The 23,859-nt window shown below is 40.1% G+C and overlaps 1 protein-coding gene across 15 annotated transcripts in view; it reads right to left on the minus strand.

Moving 5' to 3' along the window:
- Positions 1-23,859, minus strand: part of Chd2 (chromodomain helicase DNA binding protein 2) — a 128,882-nt gene that overhangs the window by 77,684 nt on the left and 27,339 nt on the right. For 13 of the 15 annotated variants that reach the window (XR_010052226.1, XR_010052231.1, XR_010052232.1 and 10 more), the window contains 4 exons: positions 12,229-12,460; positions 8,448-8,534; positions 6,717-6,778; positions 1,410-1,517 (listed from right to left, as the gene is read on the minus strand). Coding sequence is in view for 12 of the 15 variants with exons in the window: in XM_039112837.2 (XP_038968765.1) it covers positions 1,410-1,517; positions 6,717-6,778; positions 8,448-8,534; positions 12,229-12,460 (489 nt within the window). In the remaining 3 variants the exon portion in view is untranslated. The remainder of the gene's footprint in view (positions 1-1,409; positions 1,518-6,716; positions 6,779-8,447; positions 8,535-12,228; positions 12,461-23,859) is intronic. The other 2 variants (XM_063262626.1, XM_063262625.1) reach the window with 1 other exon arrangement.

Below are 23,859 nucleotides of genomic sequence, written 5' to 3' on the forward strand. Positions count from 1 at the left end.
AGTTGACCTTACACACATAAGTAACCGACATACACACATACACCACACACATTCACATGCACCCATGGACACAAATGTCCCCCCGCCACCCAAATCCCCCCCCCCCACACACACACACACACACACACATCAAAAGCAAAAATAAGAAGTTAAATTTTTTGGAAGTCTTGACTTTGTGGCTAACATGATCTATATAGATTGCTCTAGAAAGGACTGGGCTACACACACAGTGCTTTTAGAATCTAAAACTGCTTTTACAATCTACCCATCCCTGGGAAGGTGAGTAACAATAGCTCACATCTAACTGCTTCAAGATCACATCCTGACCTAATGGCTATATTTCTAATGTTTCAGAACAATATCTGAATACTACTTTCACTTCTGAATTACTCAAGTATCATGGTAAATTTCTTCTGCCTTCTTATGTTATCATCATTTGCCATGTTTGATCAAAAATTACCAAACGTGTTGCCTTCTCAGCCTATGCCCATGTCTATATAATTAGACTGTTCGCCTAGTGTTCTGGACATTCTGCATATAGGATAATAAACTCTAAATATAGTTTTGATCAGAAAGAAGAGTATTTTCATAGTCATAGTTAAAAGTCAGTTCTCGACAGGAATGGTGGTACATGCCTTGAATCCAACACTCAGGTAGCAGAGGCAAGGAGATCTGAGTTCAATGCCAGTCTGGTCTACATAAAGTTCCAGGACAGCCAGGACTAAATAGAAGAAACCCTGCCTCAAAAAGCCAAAAAGTAAATAAATAAAACAAGCAAGAGGGCTGAAGAGATGGTTCAGAGAGTTGGAGCACTGGCTGCTCTTCCAGAGGTTCTGAGATCAATTTCTAGCACCCAAATGGTAACTCACAACTATCTATAATGAGATCTGGTACCCTCTTCTGGCCTGCAGGTATACATGCAGGCAGAATACTGTATGCATAATAAATAAATTTTTAAAAAAATCAAGCAAAGAATTAGTTCTCCCCAAAAGAATGTATAACCTGGACACACACAAAAGCAGAAAATATAGCTGCATATACCACACACCCTAGACTGTCACATAAAAGCAAAAAAGCATAGACCAATGATCAGGGCCCATGATGCACATGCATGATAATGCAATGAGGAATCCATTAGTTTGTGTAATTAGTCACGCCAACAATCAATACATAAAGAGGAAAAATGTATGTCCAGTCAGAACTGCATCCATGCACTCGAAAGTGATCTCAGCAGCCTAGTCACTTAGACACTTGGTAAAGTTTCAGGCTGGCACAAGGAAAGCAGACATCCAAATCCTAAGCAGGACAAACTGTCTTGACCTAGGGCTCTGGCTCCAGTGATTTCCTCCTTCCCTGAGACCCACAGTAAGCTCAGCTAGAAGCAGAGACGGGGCAGGCAAGCAGCATACCTTCTAGGGATGGGTCTTCTAGCTTTTACTTTCTTTTGCTCTGCCTCACTCTCTGCACTGCTTCCCTGTTCCTGATCGTCTTCTGAGGGGTCCTGCTTCCATTTTTCTCTGTGATCAAAAGCAAAACAAAATAATGTTTTTCTATAAGAATTCTTAACCTAAACAATCTCAAAAAGACAAATTCCAAAGTCATTTTCTGAAACACAGAATGTGTGTGCTTTAGATACTATACTAGAAGATATATTTAAGGTCAACTTAAACTTGTGTTTTTGTCATTCTTTCTGATTTATATACCATCTATTTCTAGTTTAACTCTGGTAGCAAATGTAAATGGAAACAATGAGTATAATTTTCAAGCCACCTTTTCTGGAAGAGAAAATGCTGCTCCCATTCTATTTTGTTCCTGACTCTGTCACTACCATGCCTAAGTCCACAGTAAGTTTTACACCAAAGGTTCCCAAGCTTTGGCATGCATCAGAACTAGCAAAAGAGTTTGTTTCTGATTCAAAGGCTGTCAATCATGAAAGCTCTGAATTCTAACAGCTTAACGCACGATGCTGATATTGAGTATAAATGTATTTTAAAATGGGGGGAGGGAGCACCAGCCCCCAACACTTGTGTTTGTCCAGTTAGGTATTGTTGGGTTTGGTTGAGCTTAGTCTTCCTTTAAGCTCCGCCACCAACCTATATGAAATGCTTCAAGTCTTTAGAACATAACTAAGAAAACAGTCCCTGAATTTTTTTTTCAGTGTTGAACTTACCACCCAATTAAGTAATCTGTTCTGTTTAAGACTTAGTTTTTAGTCATTAGTTGATACGGGAAGTGTTCTTTTGTTCCTTGAGACCTTACAAGGCTTAAAAGAGCCATTACCTATAGGTATGCTTTTATCTCTAAGACCTTTAGTTTTTTAAAGGCTAACCAGGACAGCACAGGGACCTAGCTCATTTCCCACCTGTAGTAAACATAGTATGGGATAGCTACCGGGCATGAAAGACATAGGAAAGACCTGATAGGGACATGCTTGAGTTTCCTCCATAAACAAAACAATTACCACTGTACCCATGGGTTCCCTTTACAGAGGTCATAACAAAGATGCCTGGTGCAGAACTGCCAAGTCAAATTAATTTTCTTCATAGAACAAGAAAAACAATACTGTCTTGTTCCCAAAAGGGGTAGATGCCTGGGGCCCTTCCTAACAGCTGCAAGAGTTACTGACTAGTTACTACCACAACTAGTTCTGCTCCACCTGAATTAGTCAAAGTTGGGAGAGGAGAATCTCCCCTTTCATGAAACGGAAATGCACAACGTACTTTCATGTACATTGTTCAGATTCTATCAGCACTATATGTCCTTGACTCCTTGCACAGAGATGAACACAAAGGCTGGTAAATAAAAATGGCCTTGGTTAAATAAAGAAGCTAACTAATGAAGGAGAGCTATCAGTTTTTCAGTCAGCTATGCCTGGTACTTTTAGATGGAGACTAGCTTAGAAAGCCCTGTTACTGGTTTCTACCTATCAGTCTTTCTTTAAACCAAAGACTTTCCTGTATCTATCCATCTCTGGTATCTACCTGCTTCTGCTTACTTGAGGTCTAGTATAAAACCTTGCTAAAGAATATAAAGAAAACAGACATGATATAAAGAAAACAGAATAAGGCAGGACAGTGATGAGTTTAACACCAACCTTGAAAAACAACAAAAAGGGCATCTAAATAATAGAAGGTGCTTGCCAAGAAGACAGAAGAGTAAGGTGAACCCAACCCTTGGGAAATTGGCATGTGAGTCTGCACTCTGCCCAGGACGCAGAGGAATCCTCCAAAGGAACTCAACAGTCATGCAGTTAAAAAAAAAAAAAAAAAAAAATTGCCTCACAGGAACAAGTCTCAAAACCATTTGCAATTAAGAACCATGTAATCTGAATCATGTAATATGAACTAGCACTATTAGTGAGACCCACTACAAAGAATACAGCAAACTAAAATTGGAACAGAGAAAGTGTGTGTTGAGGCCATAGGATGGCAGTCAAATTAAAAATGTATACACGACCACAAGAACTTGGGCTCTTCCAACCTAAGAATGTAAAAGGAAACAAACATATCAAATCAACTGGTCTTAAGTTCAGTGAGATGCTCTCCCTGGGAGACTACGCCGCTTGCAGGCACAGCAAACCCTCACACCTACTTTTCTCAATCATAACCCACAGAAGACTGTTAAAAGACCTAGGACAAACTGCAGCCAAGCTTACACATTACAGAATATAGGGACAACTAGAGGTTCCGATGTTTCAAATTGGCCACATTATGTTTTAATTTCCAAGAACAAGAATAAAAGAGAATTATTTCATTTGGTTTGGTTTTTCTGAAACAGAGACCCACTATATAGCTCTGCCTGGCTTGGAACTCATTGTGTAGACAACGCTAGCCTTGAACTGCCAAAATATATCTGCTTCCTTCTGCCACTGCCTCTCTGCCTCTCTGTCTCTCTGCCTCTCTCTCTGCCTGTCTGCCTGTCTGCCTGTCTGCCTCTCTGCCTCTCTCTCTGCCTGTCTGCCTGTCTGCCTGTCTGCCTGTCTGCCTCTCTCTCTGCCTCTCTGCCTCTCTCTCTGCCTCTGCCTCCCAAAAGCTGGGATCACAGGTGTTTATTACCATACCCAATGAAAGAAAGATCAGCCATCTGTGGAGATCAACTGGAGTAATCATCAACTTCCGAATATTGCCCCCATCCTAACACACAGCTCTTGAACAAATAAAAGTGCTCATTTCTGATAGGAAGCCAACTTAAAAGAAACTTCCTAAAGGAGACACCCCATGACCCGTATACTGCAAGTGACACTGCAGTGGCCTAGCTCAGAAATTCAGAAGACTTGCTGCTCTCCTAGAGGACCTGAGTTTGGTCCCAGCACCCACAGAGGTTCCCAACCATTCCCAACTGTAGCTCCAGGGGAGGTGCACACTCTCTTCTGAACTCTAAGGACAGCAGGCATACACATGTGCAGAAAGGCAAAACACCCATACAACATTAACAAGTTTAAAAGATAAAAAGAAGGGGCTGGGGATTTAGCTCAGTGGTAGAGCGCTTGCCTAGGAAGCGCAAGGCCCTGGGTTCCGTCCCCAGCTCCGAAAAAAAAAGAACCAAAAAAAAAAAAAAAAAGATAAAAAGAGACAAGAACTTAATTCATTTATCAAAATGAATTAAAACTACTTCATTTATCAAAAAGAAACTTGTATTTTGATCTAGCGTAAGCTGTCAAAAGAATCTTTGCCAAATTTTGGGAACTATGGGAAAAAACTACCAAAATTTAGCTACTAAGACTCCAAAGTAAACACATGCTCATGCAACAGAAGTGCAAAGAAAGCCTCCTAAGACGCCCCAGCCTGTGAGCAAGTGAGCATTTCAAACAGAGGAACTGGGCATATTCAAGCAAGACAATACCCAACCTGCTCTACTAGGTAATGTGCATTTAAGGTAACTACTTAGTTAAGTGCATGCAGGATTTTTACTACTGTTTTGGAGATGAATAAATGGGTTTAAGAAATTCAAATCTGCCTACTAATCACAGATCATGTAACTAGAGACCCTGGTGGAAAGTCCCCCCACCCCCACCCCGAACTGATTGATGACATACAAAGTTCTGGATACTGACATTTTTCCAAAAGGCTCTACAAAATTAATACAGCTAAGGAACAGAAACCATGGAAATAGGGGGGCTTTGGGGGTTGGGTGTGTTACTTAGTAATAATTTTTGATTCACTGGTTTTCTTTTTTAACAGTGAACAATCTAGGTATAGAGGAACTGTCTTATAATCCTGCCACTTGGAAAGCAAAGGCAGGAGGCTCAGTCTTGTCTATGATAGTGATACCCTTGTCTCAAAAATATAAATAATAAATAAGAACAATATGTCACATTCCTTTCATCTCAACAACAGGAAGGCCTTAAGTTTGAGGCTAGCCTGGGCAGTAAAACAAGACCTTGCATCAAAAATAATAAATATAAAAAGTAACCATCCTGAAGCCAGGGAAGCACACTTTGTAATCCCAGCACAGGGAAGATCTGCCAGTTCACCCCAAGACTGAGCTACACCATGCGCTCACAGCAAGGCCTGTGCTTCTGGCAAGAATGAGACTCTGAACCTGGAGAGATGGCTCAGAGGTTAAGAAAGAGCACTGTCTAACCTTCCAGAGGTCCTGAGTCCCCAGCAACCACAAGGGGGCTCATAACCATCTGTAATGTGATATGATACCCTCTTCTGGCATGTAGGTATACATGCAGATAGAGCTCTCATAAAATAAATAAAATAAATCTTTAAAAAAAAAAGAGAATGTCTTAAAAAAAAATCTTTGTGGGGGGGTGGGGGTGGTTTATACACTTGTAATTCCAGAATTTGGAAAAGAGGCATAAAGACCAAGAGTTTAAGGTCATCCTCAGCTCAGCAACACAATAAGACCAAGGCCTACCTATGGCACTTGAGGTCCTGTGTCCAAATAAAAAAATAAGACCCATGAGATGGTTCAACAGATAAAGGTGTACACCTCCAAGCATGATAACCTGCATTCCATCCACAAACCTACATGAAAGATGCCCACAAGCTGTTCCCTGACCTCCACATGCACACTCACACATATACACACACATACAAAAATAAAGGCTTTTTAAATTTAACTGTAAGAAAATAATTTCCTTAATTAATGAGCACAGAACTAAGGCTTTCCGCTCATTGGTAGATGCTTGCCTATAGCATATTAAATGCTTTATATTCAATCTCTAATGCTGCAAAAAATAATGAACAGAATATAGTTTGTTATAAAATATTTTAACTCTAAGCTCAAGAATTAAAAGCTTCGGGGGTTGGGGATTTAGCTCAGTGGTAGAGCGCTTGCCTAGCAAGCACGAGGCCCTGGGTTCGGTCCCCAGCTCCTAAAAAAAGAAAAGAAAAGAAAAGAAAAGAAGAATTAAAAGCTTCTGGTCTACAAACTGCAATCTTAGAATTATATAAAAACAGTATGTATTTCACAACAAAATGGGTGCCCAAACAATATGAATCTTACCATATCAACGTGAGATTGGCCAAATTAAATCTGCTCCATACTTAGCAAGAATACAATGTCTACTTTAGTATTTGCTTACTTTTAAGAAAAAAAATTAACTGAGTTAATTGGGCTATGAGAACTTAAGCCGGAGGTGGAGCTCTAACAAACTTAAACTGAGAATCTTGAGACCTGGGACAGACAGAACACAAAGACTGTCCCATAAATGCAGAAAAGTTTGAAATGGTCAGATAAAGTCATTTCACCCATGAAAGACTTACTGTTTTTTCAGCTGCCTCTGGCCTCTTCTTTTCGGACTCCCACTCTCAGACCCGCTACTTGCCTTCAGTGTGGGAGGGGGAGAAATGATTAGACTTTAATTCACAGGGAGATTTTAGACAGAAAATCAGTGTCTCTTTCTCATGTCTACACTTCAGAGTCATCTAAAACAGCAGTATCAAATACAAATACTACCCATATATGTTCCGAACCTATCTGTACAACACAGTGAGCCAGCCACACATAGGAACTGAGCACTTGACATGTGCATACTAGGGCTGAGAAATACATTTTAAACTGTACATGATTCTAAATCAGGGCTGGAGACATGGCTCAGAGGTTAAGAGCACTGACTGCTCTTCCAGAGGTCCTGAGTTCAATTCCTAGCAACCACATAGTGGTTCACAACCATCTGCAACACAATCTGATTCCCTCTTCTTGTGTGTCTGAAGAGAGTGACAGGGTACTCACATATAAAATAAATAAAATCTTTTAAAAAAAAATTTTAAAGTCGCATATGCTAGCAGTAACTATACAAGTCATTGTAGATCTAACAATGCATAAAAAAGACCAAATTTAGTGAATGTGCCTTAAAGGCACTGCCTACTGACTTATTTACCTTAGATTCAATTAATGAGCATCAGAAATCATGAATGAAGAGCTAAGAGCAGTAAGTCAAGGAAGGATTATAGTCATGGACAGTGTGACAGCATCTTTCCCCAAATGAACCAAAATGGCATTGTTCCTACTGCTGTTAGTCTTGGGTCCTACCAAGGATGTACTGATTATATAAAACAGGAGGGGTATACACATGTAACTGGATATAAGGAATATGGTTCAGTGGTCTGGGAACTATGGGAGGAGCACATGCACACCAGCTCAGAAAACGCTCAGAACTCAAACAGCATAAACATGAAGGTGTTGGCGTGACTTGATGTTCGGAGGACACTTACTAAAACCTGTACCTAATTCCCCAACATTTGGCTATCAATGCATAGCTTCCATCAGAAGAATGTCACATAGCTAAGAATAGCAAAATCCTCCTAAGGCAGAAAGAGGACATTTCACTAAGACAGAGGAAGAGTAGCCCTTCAGAATTTACAAATCTAAATGGAGAGATTTCACAAAACAATGACACATTCCAGGAAGTATGAAACAAGTCTGACTGTAAAGATGTGGGAAGCCAGTACACAACACTGGCTTTAAAAATCATGTGATGGAGGGATAGGTGCTCGCTTAGCATGCTCAAGAGTCAAGGTTCTGCCCCATCACTAACACAAAGTACTCCATCTCTCGCAGTTAGAACAGAAAATGAATATATTAGAAACTAATTTTCTAACCCACACTACAATCGAGACGGAAAAATAAAGCTTACATGAATACTTTAACACTCCCCTTTCCTTTCTCTGGAGTAAATCCAAACCACTCCCACATCCATTTGTTCAGCAGGTAAGTTGTTCACTTAAAACAAAATGCTAGGTGTCTAAAGCAAACTTACCACAATCAGTTACACTCAAGTTCAAGTTCTGATTCAAAGCTTGTAACACCATAAATACAGGATTAAAACATTAATTATTTGGTAAGTATTTACTTCTTGCTCTACTTATAGACTCACGGAAAGGCCCAATCAGAGGCCACACCTGAAGTTGTCTCTTTACTAGTAGAACACAGCAGTCACAGATGAGGTGAAAAGGGGAAGTGAAGCGCACCCCCTTGAATACTTCTTTTCTTACCTCTTCCTTAATATTAAATCGTGATGGTTCTTGTCTGCTCCGATTTGACCTCCTAACCCCATAAACATCAGGATATTCTTCCCACATCTGCAAAATGAATAGATTGCACATGAGTCCTTTCCCTAACACCACTCACTATTTTCATTATCAGAATATTTATTTCTTATCAAACAAAATCCTGTAAAGTCAAAGGGTTGTTTTGCTACATTTGGGAGAAAGTTAAGCAGTATCTTTCAAAAGAATAAGTACTATCCTAATGAAGAAAGTTTAACAAAGCCTCCACTGCTATTAACACTATCCCCAACACTGCTAACGTCAGTCAGCTAAAATGTGATGCTGATTACTTCCACTAAATATAAAGCACGGAAGAAGTCCGTACTTTAATTTAAATTTCCTGATGCTTACAGTTTCAACTTAGAAACAGTAAACAAAAACCCAAGCAGAAGGGCGTCACCGAATCCAATCCCACAAGGCAGCGTAGGCAGCTCCAGGCTCTGGAGGTGAGAGCCTCCTCTGCATTGTCCCGGGCATCCCTGTTTTAACCCACTAGCAGCTGTTAGCCCTCTGCCTTTCGCCAGGGATTTGAAAATGTAAACCTAAAAGAGGGGCTACTGAGGTGTTTAGTTTTCTACTCTCTTCCCCAGAGATTACTATGTTACACATGCTCTGTGCTTTTTAAACGAAATCACAGGAAAGCAAAAGGAAGCTGAATGGACTGTAACAGGCTGATGTGAAGATGTTTAGTCATGTTTAAACATGTGGAAGAGATGTTAGAAAACCAACATTAGGATTATGGCTTTTATTAAAAACAAAAACTGCAGCCAATGTCACAAAAACATTCAGAAATTTGAGGCAAGTACACGCAAAGGACTAGAAGCCACTGAGGCCAGTAAAATGTTTACACAGAAGGGTGTTTTCTTTAGGGAACGAGACAGTAAACTCTCAACCATGTGGCTATTTCTCTCTGAAACTGTAATAGGAAAGTAATCACAAAGTATCCAGATATACTGGGCAGGGAAGGGAGGGAGCATGACACCAAGTCCCAAGTTTAGAACAGCACTATCCCATTGTTTCTCTTAAAAGTTTGAATATGATGAATAAATTTCACATGCCTAGCTAGGCATGGCGTTGAACACCTTTCAACACAGTGGTCAGGAGGCAGAGACAGGCAGATCACAGTGCTTTCAAAGCCAGCCTAGTCTACACAGTGAGTTCCAGGACAGCCAGAACAGCAGACTGAAATCCTAACCAGGAGAAAAAAAGTAGAAAACAGGGTAAAAAAGCAAAAATTCATAAAAGATAAACCAAAAACCCCACAACATAATTAAGCAAAGGAAGGCAGTATTAAACAATAAAAACCAAACAAACAAAAAACCAGCTACAGTAAACTAAAAAACAAGGAATAACCTAAAAAAGTTATAAGGAATAAGCATTTCAGAACTAGAATCCAATGTAACTTTGTAATTCGGTGTTGTCAGATTCCCAAATAATGGTTTTAGAATTATCCCGACTTTAAAGGTCAAAGTACCCAGCCAGGAGTTAGGAGTGCAGGTGCAGGAGGCAGGGAACTGCACACCACACTGGGCCAACTCTGTAGAGGAAGGAGACAGGGAGACTTGTGCTCCAGCCTTTCTGCCCACACCCACACCCACACCTATGCCTTTCTGGACCTCAGCTAGATGAGAAATTATGTGTATGATTCAGCAGAAAACTTCTGAAGCCTTTACTGACTGAAACAACTAAATCAGGCTGATGACTACCCCATCATTCTCTTTTCACTCGGAACTCTGCCCAGGCAACTGGCCCAACGCTGGGCATTTCTATATGTCATACTGTACCTTACACCCCAAAGCAGCTTGTATTATTTGTCCTTTAGAGGACATCTGATTCTGCTCTTCAAAAAAAGAGTAACATGAATTCACTCACTACTGAGCGCTCCCTACATGAATAGTGAAACTTTCCTCCTGTTAGGGGAAGACTCGGGAAACCAGCATGTAAATAAGATGTAAATAGAAAGCAGTGTTTTTGGAATTTATCATTTAAGTGAATCCTTCTATTAGGCCCAGCCACATAGAATTATGTGTTTTTACCTTTTTAGGACTGATTGCCTTAACCATAAAATGATTTCGATATTCTTGAAGATGTAATCTTATCTTGAAATCCTACATGTTCATATATGTATATATTTATTTGGTGGTGGAGGCTAAATATGCAAATCTAATCTCAATAATGCTTTCTCAAGCCAGAAAAAAAAAGTCAGGAGCAGGGGTGTAGTGGTACATTCACTCCTTCAATCCCAGTACTTGGACAGCTGAGGCATGTGGATCTCTATGAGTTCAGGGCCAACCTAGTCTCAGGACATTCATTCTCCCTCTCCCTCTCCTCCTCTCTCTCTCTCTCTCTCTCTCTCTCTCTCTCTCTCTCACTCGCACACGTGCACACACACACACACACACACACACACGCACACGTGCGCACGCGCCAGGTATCTTGGCACATGTGTTTAATCACAGTACTCAGAAGACAGAGGCAGCTGTGTGTCTGAGGAGTGTGGGCTACACAAGTGTTCCCAGCTAGTCTTGGAGTTATAGTGAGATCCTGTCTCAAATGAGTAAATAAGTAAATAAACAAATTCTAAAGTAAATAAACAAATTCTAAAGTAAATTTTCCTATCCCTAGCCATCAGCATTCTGACACCATCTGATGCCCCCATAAAAGCCAAATACCATTATGTGGCAACTATGCTGAAAACGGAAATAACTGTTCAACCATAGTCTGCCATAAGAACTCCAAATGGCTGAAACTAATCTAAGAGCAACTATAATATGAAAAGTAATATGAATACAAATTTGCATTTTAGATTATATCTTAAATTTAAAAGATAAAGACATAAAACTTCATTCACGTGGGTTTTTTTTTTAAAGTGGAAAGCAATATTCTTTTGTATTTTGAGTAGTTCATACACATCTCTCAAATAAAATCGTACAAGTTCTTACGCGGTGAGCTGGGAAGTACGGAAGCTGGCAAAGTTCGTCCCGACAATGCTCAAACCCAACACCACAAAAGATAACACAGGTCTCTTATCCCAACAGAGGCAGAGGAAGGAGTTGCTGTTCAAGGTCATCCTGGACTCTTGGGCTACATAGCTTATGCCCCTCCCGCCAAAAAAGAACCTTCCCACACCTGCTGATGAAGCCCCAATCATGTAATTCCAGAAAAAAAAAAAAAAAACAAATGTATTCCAAGGTTTGTAATCAATGTGAAAATGTTATGCACCTTATTTTTGCCCTTTGAATTCTTTGCTACAAGATTCTTTTCTAATAAGCAAAAGATAACTACAGTTGCCTTTGTTCAGGCTGTTGCATGGTTTGTTTTCTATTACTCAAGACAAGGAAACTCTAGGCAAGAGATGGCCCAGGCCTGTAATCCCAGCACGAGGGTCGAAGGAGGAGAGTTTTAAGATTAAGAGTTCCAGGCTACACCAGGCTATCCAGTAAGACCCTGTCTGAAAACAAAGGACAAGGTAAGGAGGGAAGAACTGGCCAGGCATGATGGTGCACACCTATAATCTCAGAATGTGGAAGACTGACGCAGGAGGATCAAGAGTGTAAACCCGGTCTTGACTGTACTGCAAGCAAGCCAAGTTCCAGGCTAGCCCACGGTACACCAGACCCTATCTCCAGAAACGGAAAAAAAGACATAGTAATCAAACTTCTTTGGAAACACTGTGCTAGCTGGTCCTAGATAGTAGCAAATTTGCAATATCCAGCTCAAGAGATACCTTCTTCACATCAGCTATCCGTTCCTTCTTAGAGGCAGGCTTCTCTTTGGCTTCTGGAAGGACTGGCTGGGATTTGGAACCTGCTGATTCACTCTCAGACTCTGATTGGCTCTCAGAAGATTCCGAACTGCTATTGGACTCGCTGCCATGTCCACTTCCGGGATCGCTGCCCTGCTCACTTTCAGACTGACTGCCAGAGTCTGAAGCCGAAGCTTCTTCAGAGGCTGAATGACTTAATAGAAAGACAGGCAGTGAGAGAAAGACTTAGAAACATTTAAAACTGCAACATACATAAATGTTTTTTTTAAATCCTCTGGTGATTATGTCTTCAGACCATAATTTCAGCAATTTAACATCCACATCTTCAAATTCACTTATTCTTGTACTGCAAGCAATGTTTTACCTTCCTATCATTTTCTGATACATATACCAGGTATTATACATATTTTCACACAATCAGGAGAACATATAGGTCCCTTCATTCAAATGAGATAAAACTATATAGCTCAAAGTATTTAAGGGACTCTGACCTCACTGGAACAATGTTCTGTCTACTAAGTCACAACATCTTTTAAGTACCAAATGCCCACCCGTTTCTAAATAAAAGGTAATACTTTCAAAAATGACAAAAATAAAGCTACTCCAAAAGGAAGAAGGCAAACATCAGATCAGTGGTTCTCAGAGACATGTGAGCAGCTCAGGTAGGGAGCTACACTCACTATCTACAGTCCAGAGGTCCTGCCTCCAAAGCCATAATTTTTCTTCAAATTTATTATACATACATACACACACAGACACACTATAACTGTCTTTACACACATCAGAAGAGGGTATCAGATCTCATTACAGATGGTTGTGAGCCACCATTTGGTTGCTGAGATTTGAACTCAGGACCTCTGGAAGAGCAAACAGTGCTCTTAACTCCTGAGTCATCTCTCTAGCCCAAAAGCTAGGATTCTAACGAGAATGCCACACCCCACATTCTTTGGTAAGGTACACACCCTGCTCCCCTCCCCTTCCTCATTCCAAACCCTCAGAAAAGAATCTTTAGTAGGTAAACAATCATGAAGGCCACAAAATGGAACTGTAGGTTGAGACGTAGACACAGTAGCAGGAAGTTAGAGAGGGAAATTCCTTATTTATCACCACTGTATCTGCCAAATTAGAACTGAGGTCACTTAACAAAGGTCTATGGAAACTGGGCTATGGGTGTAACTGGGTTGGTAGTGTGCATTCAAAGACAGCAGAGGGCCCCGGGCATGTACGTACGTATGTATGTATGTATGTATGTATGTATGTATGTATGTATGTATATGTATGTACGTATGTATGTATGTGCAGTGATGCATACTCAGAAGGACTAGAAGTTCAAAGTCAGCCTTTGCTACATAACAAGTTGGGAGACCAGCCTGGAACACAGGAGTTGCTGACAAAACAAGAGAGAGAAAAGAAAAGAAATTACTGGAAACTTGTATTGATCCAAATCTACAAAAAGCACATTACAGTACAAAGGACTTTATGTCAAGTGAAAATGGAAAAACTATTCTCTAAGGAGGAAAGGTGATAGAAACACAGACTGCCTGATCATCTCTTAATGTCATATGCTAACTACTTTCTGCATGTTTTTCTCCAGAACAAACCTGTGGAGATAGACTGAAGGAACTTGGCCTTCTCCCTCTTGCTTAGCCATCTGTACTTTTTATCACATCTCTCCCTTTCTAGTTTACCTTCTCTTTTATTTTTTATTTTATGTATATCACTATTCTGCCTGCATGCATGCACCATTGTCTGTACAGTACTCACAGATGGATCCCCAAGGCTATTAAGAATCAAGCTGGGGTCCTCTGAAAGAGCAGCTCAGGCTCTGACCTGAAGAGCCATCTATCTCTCCAGTCCCCCAAGCTGGGCCATCTTTTAACTAGTATCAGCCATCCCAAGAATCATAAGCATCACATGGATGCTTTGAGAGTCTGACATCTAGTCTCAGAACTGTATGTCTAAGAGAAAGTTCTCCCACTCGATAATACCAGAAAACTCAGAACACTAAAGGACTGTTAGTACAGAGAGATTTAGCTACCAAACCTCCTTATACATTAAAGATTCAGAAGAGGCATCCTAAAGATGGAGGCAAGGGAAGAATCTGGAAGCTAGGCAACTGATGAGCACTTACAGAGAGGCCTGCACTTACAGCTCTGACAGGACACCCTGGCCTCATCTCTGTGGCCATCTCACATGAACTAGAAAACGAAGGCTCTGACATGTCTTGTGTATGAGTGTTTTGCTTCTGTGTTTGTCTATGTACCAAAGGCTAGAAGATGCCCTGGAACTGGACTTAAGACAGTTGTAAGCCATCATGTGGTTGTGGGGAACTGAAGCCCAGGTGGTCTACAAAGCCTCTTAGCTGCTAAGCCCTCTCTCCAATCCCTTGCTCTCTCTTCAATTCCTCCCCTCATCCCCATTTGCTCTGTGTAATACTTGTAGAGGCGTGGCATAAATGGCAGTACCATTCACTTCCAACCCCTGTACAGTGCTTATGCAGTAAGCTAAGTATCTGACTTCGAGAGCTTGAGTATCATCTGCTGTAGGAATGCATGCTTTGCTCTCTCATGTACCGAGCTCAGCCTTAGACACTTCCAAATGCTGACCCATCGCTGCAATTACTGAGAAGTGAAAACTGGCAGCCCTACCTAGGGATTGGCTTCAACTCTCTCTCACCTTGTGCTACCTCTCAACTTTGCTCAGCGATTCCTGCCCCAAGGAAAATGAGTCCAAAGCCCCAGCAGTTGGCTTAGGGGTGTGGCTCAGTGGTACAGTGGTATCTATTCATTTATAAATCTGAGGCTTGGTCCCAACACCTATTAAAAAACGGTAAAATCGGGCTGGAGAGATGGCTCAGCGGTTAAGAGCACCCGACTGCTCTTCCAGAGGTCATGAGTTCAATTCCCAGCAACCACATGGTGGCTCACAACCATCTGTAAAGAGATCTGATGCCCTCTTCTGGTGTATCTGAAGACAGCTACAGTGTACTTATATATAATAAATGAATAAATAAAAAAAATTAAAAAAAAAAACGGTAAAATCTAAGTTTTTTTTAAAGTCCAGCTATTTATTTGACACATTACCTTGTCTCCCATTTGTCCCAGCCTATAAAAATAATGTGGTTGTCAACCTCAGAACAGGCTTGAAACCTAAGGCCATCTTGTCAATTTTCCTTGTGTTAGTGGATTAGTGATTAATGACTGAAATGACTTCACTTTCCAGATGAACTTGAGACAAACGAGAACTTGTGTGTGAAATCACATGGCAATCATCACAACTAAAATTATCAGAGCAACACAGTATAAACAACATACTCTGAGAAAATATTCCAACATAACTAAAAAATGCTAACCTACCAGTTTAATGACCCAGAAGAAGCAATAAGACACAGTTTCAGTGTACTGCAGAAAACAGTACAACTAACTACAAAGGCTCTTGGTCTTGTGCAGAAAAGTAGGACTCACAGCAGCTGTAATAATGTGTGAATGCCACACCAGAACAGTTCCCTATGAACTGCCACATTCACACAATATTTCACTATCTGGTCATATTCAGACTGCTCTCTTTACCAATAATCTATAAATATCTGTGATTCATTTGTCTTATCTTTATTTCTAAACGGAATATTTAGGTTCTTTCCCCATCACTCAGTATAACCAATAAAGCTATATATTCTTTATATACCTTTTTGGACAGCTATGTTTCTGCTTCTATACAAGTGACCACTAGAAATATAACACTGCATACAATTATCACAAAACACCCACATACCCATCAGCACACTCTTATGTATGTAAATGTTAGTCTACAAACCTGTCAAGAGTAGTTCATTCTGTGGGAAGGAATATGCTAGTGGATTCTGCTTATGCTTGTAAAATAAAAAGTAAAAAACTAAAATACAACTAAAACCAAACCCAAGAAAATAAAGTCGGTCACCTGTGAAGCTGAGGAAAAGATGTAACCAGAGAAGACATAAGCATTTTTGTGGCTTTAGTGATGACCTCACAGCTGCTTATAACTCCTAAATATTTTCAATGTATAAACTAGTTCACTAATACAAACACATACAGAAGAATGAAATCAAGGTAAGAAAACAAGGCATTCAACCCTACACAAAAGATACTGTCTCCAAAAATCAGGAGGAGGAAGAGGAGGAGGAGGAAGAGGAAGAGAAGGAAGAGGAAGAGGAGGGAGAGGAGGAGGAAGAGGAGGAAGAAGAAGAGAAGGAAGAGGAAGAGGAGGGAGAGGAGGAGGAGGAAGAGGAGGACAGAAGGGAGAGGAGGAGGAGGAACTTTATTTTAGAACAAGCAAGTTAGATATTAAGATAACATATTCCAGGGGCTGGGGATTTAGCTCAGTGGTAGAGTGCTTGCCTAGGAAGCGCAAGGCCCTGGGTTCAGTCCCCAGCTCCGAAAAAAAAGAACCAAAAAAAAAAAAAAAAAAAAAAAGATAACATATTCCAAGAGAAGGAATGATTTATGATTTTCGTTAAAACCTTAATAAAGGTTTGTGGGAGGAGAGGTTGCTGTTTTGGTTTCTCCCCTTTTTTTTGTAAGCTAGCCATACCTGCCCCTGCGTCCTAGTGCTGAGATGACAAGCCTAAGAGGACGAGTCCCTTACTGTGGAAAACAAATTCCTTTTAAAACCTGTAATACGGGAAAACAACAGCTGAAGTGACGTGACATTCCCTAATATGGAGTGATCCTGAATACATCAGCTCTACACAGGAACCGTCACATTGATTCAGAGATTCTCTAAGGCTAAATAAAAAGGGCAGCCAGGTGAGTGATACATGCTTTTATAGCAACACTTGAGAACCTGAAGATCAGGACACAGCCTGTGTCCTGTATCCAAAGGAGGTGGGAGTAGGGGTAGGGCAAATTCACTTCTTATGTGACAATCCTCAAACAAAAGCACTTTCTGTTATATAATAATATAGAATATATAATAATCTGACTTTCAAGATGTAGTTACAAGGCAGTCAAAAATTAAATTCACATGAATTATCTACTACACCCTCATAAAAAGCACATTTAATTGAAAATTATTCAAACACTATAAACTGCAAACAAAATGTATACTTTCAACTGGACAAAAAAATGTGTCAAAAGAGAAAGAGAAAGAAGAAAAGGGAAAAAACAGCTTTACTAAGGTTTTTAGGAAATGGATCAGTCTTTCTCAAACTGGACTTTAAAACCAACAGGGTCACTTCCATTTCTTAAAGTATCATTTTCAAAATGGCCACAAGAGGCCAGCACAACAACACTGCACTTAAAAGAGAAAGCCTGTGGGTTCTCTGTCCAAACCGTCCATTTCAGCACACTATGTTTATTTTCCTAACTCACAAAATGGCTGAACTTTGTAGTTACTGCTGGTGAAATGCAAACTCTGAATAATGCAAGTAAATCCCACAAAGAGCTATCCACACAAAGTTCACATTAGAGATGTTAAGTGTCAGATATACACAAAAAGCCTAATCCTTAAGTGAGTCTATGCAGTCCAAGTGTGTTAATAACATCTGAGAACTACAGAATCTGTATTCCCACCCTGGGGTAATGCTAGCTTTGCACTGACCATTCTTCACTCACATTATGAAATCAACCAAGCTGCCCTATGACTGCTCCTTTGGGGCTGTGGCTTGGTATCCTTACAGAAATGGGAAGGGAGAGCTATTGAATCATTGATAACGGACAATTCCTCAAGCTTTAAGACTCTTTAAAGAGGTCTTAAAGAGTCTTTGTCCTATGGTCAAATCTTAGGACACTTAACATTTTGTTATAGTATAAACTTGGCTTCCAGGGACTAAGTCACTACCCAAAGACTATACATGGACTGACCCTGGACTCCAACTGCATACATAGCAATGAATAGCCTAGTAAGAGCACCAGTGGAAGGGGAAGCCCTTGGTCCTGCCAAGAATGAACCCCCAGTGAACCCCCATTGTTGGGGGGAGGGCGGTAATGGGGCGAGGATGGGGAGGGGAACACCAGGAGAGAAGGGGAGGGGAATGGGTTAGGGGGATGTTGGCCCGGAAACCAGGAAAGGGAATAACAACTGAAATGTAAATAAGAAATACTCAAGTTGGGGTTGGGGATTTAGCTCAGTGGTAGAGTGCTTGCCTAGGAAGCGCAAGGCCCTGGGTTCGGTCCCCAGCTCTGAAAAAAAAGAAAAAAAAAAAAAAAAAAAGAAATACTCAAGTTAATAAAGATGAAAAAAAAAAGGCTAAGCCAAGTAAATCAGGAAAACCAAGGTGAGAATGTATTGATAAGAAAAATATTCAACATATGAAGACTGGCATATCAAAAGTCTAGAAGGAGTGCTAGAAAGATGAGCTCAGTGGTTTAAGGCAATGACTGCTCTTCTAGAGGACCAGACTTCAATTCGCAGTACCTACATGTCAGCTCAGAGTTGTCTATAACTACAAGATCTGACACCTTCACACACACACATACACACAGGTAAAACACCAATATACATAAAATAAAAATAAATAACTTTTTAAAATCCAAAACATAATCACGTAAAAGAAACTAAAATGGCCAATAAACTTTAAAACATATAATAAAAAAATATAATCAAGATATAACATCAAAAACTGAAACTTCATTAGGAATGTGGGAGATAATTTTATATATTTTGTCAAAACTAACAAAAATATTAACCAATGATAAGGTAGTAAAGAAAACAGTAGTTACAACACAACTAAAAGTTTAGACAGGTTTAGAGAAAAGATGTTAACCAGTAACACTTCTTTCTCTTCTTTTTCTTTACTTATTGTGTATGATATACATGATATGCCATGACACATATATGAAGGTCAAATTGACAACTTATCTTGACTGTTCCAGAAATGGTTCTTAAAAATATATGTATAAGCCCTAGGCAGTGGCGGCATATGTCTTTAATCCAAGCAATTGGGAAGCAAAAGCAAGTGGATCTCTATGTTCAAGGCTAGCTAGTCTACAGAGCGCTCTAGGTCAGGGATACAGAGAAACCCTGTCTCCAAAAAAGGAAAGAAAAAAATTCCTCCAAATCAATACATAGGTATGTATGTTAGCTGGATAAATCAAAGCAACACTCAGAGCAAAACTATGCAAAGCCAGAAGGAAAAAAAGAAAGAATGAAATAGACAAGATGTGAATTATCCATATTACAGAATTAACTTCAGGAATAAAATTAGGGCTTAATTATATCTGTAAGTACAAGTGACAATTTTAAAAATAAAAATTTTAAAACAAAATTATACGAACTATAAACATTTTTAAAATATTTTCTCTGCCAAGTTAGCATAAAATGACAGCTGTAAAGGGATGTGATGGGATTGTAGCTACGTCTTAACTGTCAGTAAAACTTACTCTCTGAACATCTCTGCTTTTTTCATAATGTTTCTAAAAGGCTTATTTGGTTTTTGTTGTTGAAACAGGGACTCACTTAAACTCTGGATAGCCTGAAACTTGTAGACCAACCAAGATCTCAAAAAGATCTAAATTCCTCTACCTTATAAGTGGGGGAGCTAAAGGAATATCACTATGGCTAACAAGGTTTCTTTTTATCCTATGATCCCTTCCTAGGACTCAGCTCATGATAGGATTCAGTTCAAGATAGACAGGGAATATTAAGGAGAAATGGCAGGAGGAAAGGAGGAATCTAATTAAAGACTCTCGCCACTGGGAATAAAGAATTCCAACCCAGCTACCACAGTGACAGCAGATTTGCCCAAATGAGCTCCAAGTATGACTTCACTACATTCAGACATTTTTCTTCAGAACAAGGCTAAATAAAGCCCTTCACACACCCCCAACACACACCTTGATTTTATTTTTAAGACAGGGTTTCTTTCTCTACACAGCCCTGGCTGACTGGCTGGCTGGCTGGCTGACTGACTGGCTGGCTGGCTGGCTGGCTGGCTGGCTGGCTGGCTGGCTGGTTGGCAGGCTGGCAGGCTGGTTGGCAGGCTGGTTGGCTGGCTCTCTTGGAACTTTTTAAGTAGACCAGGCTGGCCCTGAACTCACAGATTTTCCTGCCTCTGCTAGAATTAAATTTGCACACCACAATGCCAGGCTGTTCACTGCACATCTTAAGTTCCCCTAAAAGTCAGTACCCTAGGCTTCTACTTTATCAAATGTCATCACACCCAACACAAATTAGGAACCACCCTACCAAACTTCCCCATAAAGAAAAGGTCCCTCAGAAGAGGGTTTCAGCAGAAGAGGAAGGGGGGATGGAAGGACAATGGAGGGTGACAACAACTAAGACCATGTACGACACTGTCCTTTAGCATCTTCAAGATATAATCAGTACTTACTTACGGCTACAAAGACCTTAATCTCAATTCCCTTGAGGAACTCAAGCTCACAACTGTCCTGAGTGACCACCCCAGAACTTGGGAGACGGAGGGAAGCTGATCACTGAGTTCAAGGCCAGCCTGTGCTACAGAGTTCCAGGACAGCCAAGGCTACCTACACAGAGAAACCCTGTCTTGAAATTAAAAAACCAAACAAAATAAAAACAAGTATACCGGGCAAATATATCTCTTTGGTATATATCACTAAATTATATGTAATACCAATTATTAAAAATATAGTATTGTTATATATTATATGTGCTACTATTATATAATATAGTCAATAATAGTTATGTATAACAATATATTATTAATATGAATACATATATAGAATCAACCTGGAATGAAATTATTTTCTGTAGTGAAGCCATGAGTCCTGCTTTAACTCAAAAGAATTTCTCAAGGTAGTGGTGGCAGCAGGAACTGAGTATGTATGTCTGAGTATGTTACTTCCACTGACATCTATTTCATTATTCATCTATGGAAGGCCACTGATACCAGTCAAAAAAAAAAAAATCAAAATGGAGTCACTCAGGATAAAACTTCTAAATTGTTTACCTTACCTTCAGTGCAATTTACATTGGCACAATCAAGCTGTCTCTGTCTTACAACCTACAGTAACCCAACTGTCTGTTTCTTTGTTTCCTACTTCTAAATGACTGCTCTCCATGCCTTCCTACTTACAGATGAAATGCTACCCATTCCTCAGTCACTAATAAAACCCAATTAGACCTTCAAGTTTCTGTTAAAAACTGCCGTTTCTCTATAGGAAAATTCACTTTCACTTTAAAGAAAAATATACAAAATGGTACTAACGATCTCATGGAATAACAAGCTAAATCTCAACCATATTTCTCAAATTAGGCAGCCAATGGTCTGCAGTTTAGAGCAGCAGAGGGCTTTCCCATCAATCATTAGGCCCTCTAGGTTCAGTCCCAGTATGGGTGAGAGTAACAGACATGGTAGTGCAGCCTATAACCCTAGCTGTTCTGGAGGCTGGGGCAGGGAAGATACTCAGCACTTATCTAGTTGTTTCTGAAATTCTCGTCGGGGACCAGGCAGAAGTCACCTTAAGCTTTCTCATTCTACTTCTGCTCCCAATGACCAACTGACATTTCATCAACTTAAATGGCGTACCACATACTCACACTACTGACCCTGGCAAATTAGGGTGTGAATTACATCAAAGAAGCTAGAAATGATCTACATGGAGAATAATATGCATAATCAGGATCTGGAAAGTTACATACTAAAGGCAAAAACAAAGTTTTCCACTCAGGTAAAAACAAGACTACACCAAGCTGAAGAGAAGCAACAAGGAAACCTCCTTGAACTCATAAACAAGATTCTAACCACCATCAAAGGGGATATTTACATTCTCAACACTAAGAATAAATGGCCAGGAGTTCCTTTTAAACCTCCGAGTCTATTTTCTTACTAGCTAACTTGTAGACTATAATTTTTAAAGACTTTTATAAGATCAAAAGGGATTAAAAGCCCCAGTTACCCATCCCAATAAATGTTTAATGTATTCCCATGTCCTCAAGAGTCCTTAGAGCTAGCAAAGAAAACAAACAAGGTAGGGGTCTCAGTTTAGCACCCACCAACATCCACTGTGGCACAAACTCCACATTTCAGTCATACATGCTTTCTAAACACAGGGACACCTTTGACAGAGCTGAAGCTGGACTGTGGAGGGAGCACCTCTGTAGGCTGTCTGGCTGTAGGCTATTTAGCGTCCCACACTCCTATGCACTAGATGTCAACAGCACCCCAGCACCTGATAATAGCCAAATATATGTCCAAAAAAGATAAAATGGGGGTGAGAAGTCACACAACATAAAACTGCCATTGTCCTAACCCGGCTTCATTAAAGATTTAAAAAAACCTCCTGAATCCTTGCCCCAAATTCTACAGCTAAAAATAGGCAAAATGGCAGATGATGGTGGCTCATACACCAAAAACATCACTCAGGAGGCCAAGGCTGAACTGTCTCAAATTATAATCCAGCCTGTGGGAAACCATCTCCAAAAGTAGAGAAAAAGAACAGAGATCCAGGGGCTGGGGATTTAGCTCAGTGGTAGAGCGCTTGCCTAGCAAGCACAAGGCCCTGGGTTCGGTCCCCAGCTCCGAAAAAAAGAAAAAGAAAAAGGAAAAAAAAAAAAAGAACAGAGATCCAAACTGTTGATAGCTTTCTATACACCTGTCACACAACCCTATCCTGTTGTCAAAACTCTGAAACCTACAGTCAACTGAAGACTGTTAAGTATACAGACTCCTGGGTACAGTCCCTAAAGTACTCCATTTTAGCAATTCCAAGCAAGAGGCCTAGGTATATGACTGATGAGCAACACAGGTGCCTAATTCTTAGCAAGAATATTTTTAGAATTCAACCTATGTAAGCATAAATATAATGTAAAATATATAAAGATATATAACAAAACTAAACTCAAAAGACAAACTTTTGTTAAAGAGAAAAAGGGTGAACAGAACTTTGGTCCAGTCCCAACTCTGACCTTGGCACCTGTATCCTGCCTGTGTGGATGTCAAGCAGCTTTCTCTGAATCTGAGCAGGGAGCACACTAATCATTAAGCCATTGTCAGTCATGCTTGTTTTCATTATCCAGGTAATTCTCAAAACAAAATGTGCTCAAAAACTAAACTTAGGATAGAGTGGAGAGACCACAAGCACAAATTAGACTAGGCAAAGTGCACGTGTAAAGTAAGCCAAACATAAGTGCAAGGTTTCCAAGACCTCTCCCTCTACCTAACACTTTCAGAATGCAGCTGCTCCAAAGGAAACCACTTCAGTGGCCACATATCCACCTACATTTTTACCTTAACTACAGCCAAGGAAACCACTTCAATGGCTATACTTTTGCTAGAGATTTTGATGTAAAATAATGGCCTTTTGAAAGTCATATATACAATGCACAGTACTCTTTTGAGTTTTTTATTTAAGATGAAAAAAGGTGGCTGTGAGTGGTGCTGCATGCCTTTAATCCCACACTCCAGGAGACTAGTCTGATCTAAACAGTGAGTACCAGAACAGCCAAGGCTAAAATAGAGATCTAGTCTCAAAAAAGTAAAATAAAATGTAAATGGTGGGCTGGGGAGAAGATTTGGCAGTAACGGCACTTGCTACAAAAACTGAAGACCTGAAATTCAAATCACCACAATCTTCATAAAAGCCAAGTGTGGGGCTGGTGATGCCCAGAGTTAGAGCACTTGTTCTTCAGAAGGCCCAG

This window comes from Rattus norvegicus, chromosome 1 (assembly GCF_036323735.1).
Source record: "Rattus norvegicus strain BN/NHsdMcwi chromosome 1, GRCr8, whole genome shotgun sequence".
NCBI lineage: Eukaryota > Metazoa > Chordata > Mammalia > Rodentia > Muridae > Rattus > Rattus norvegicus.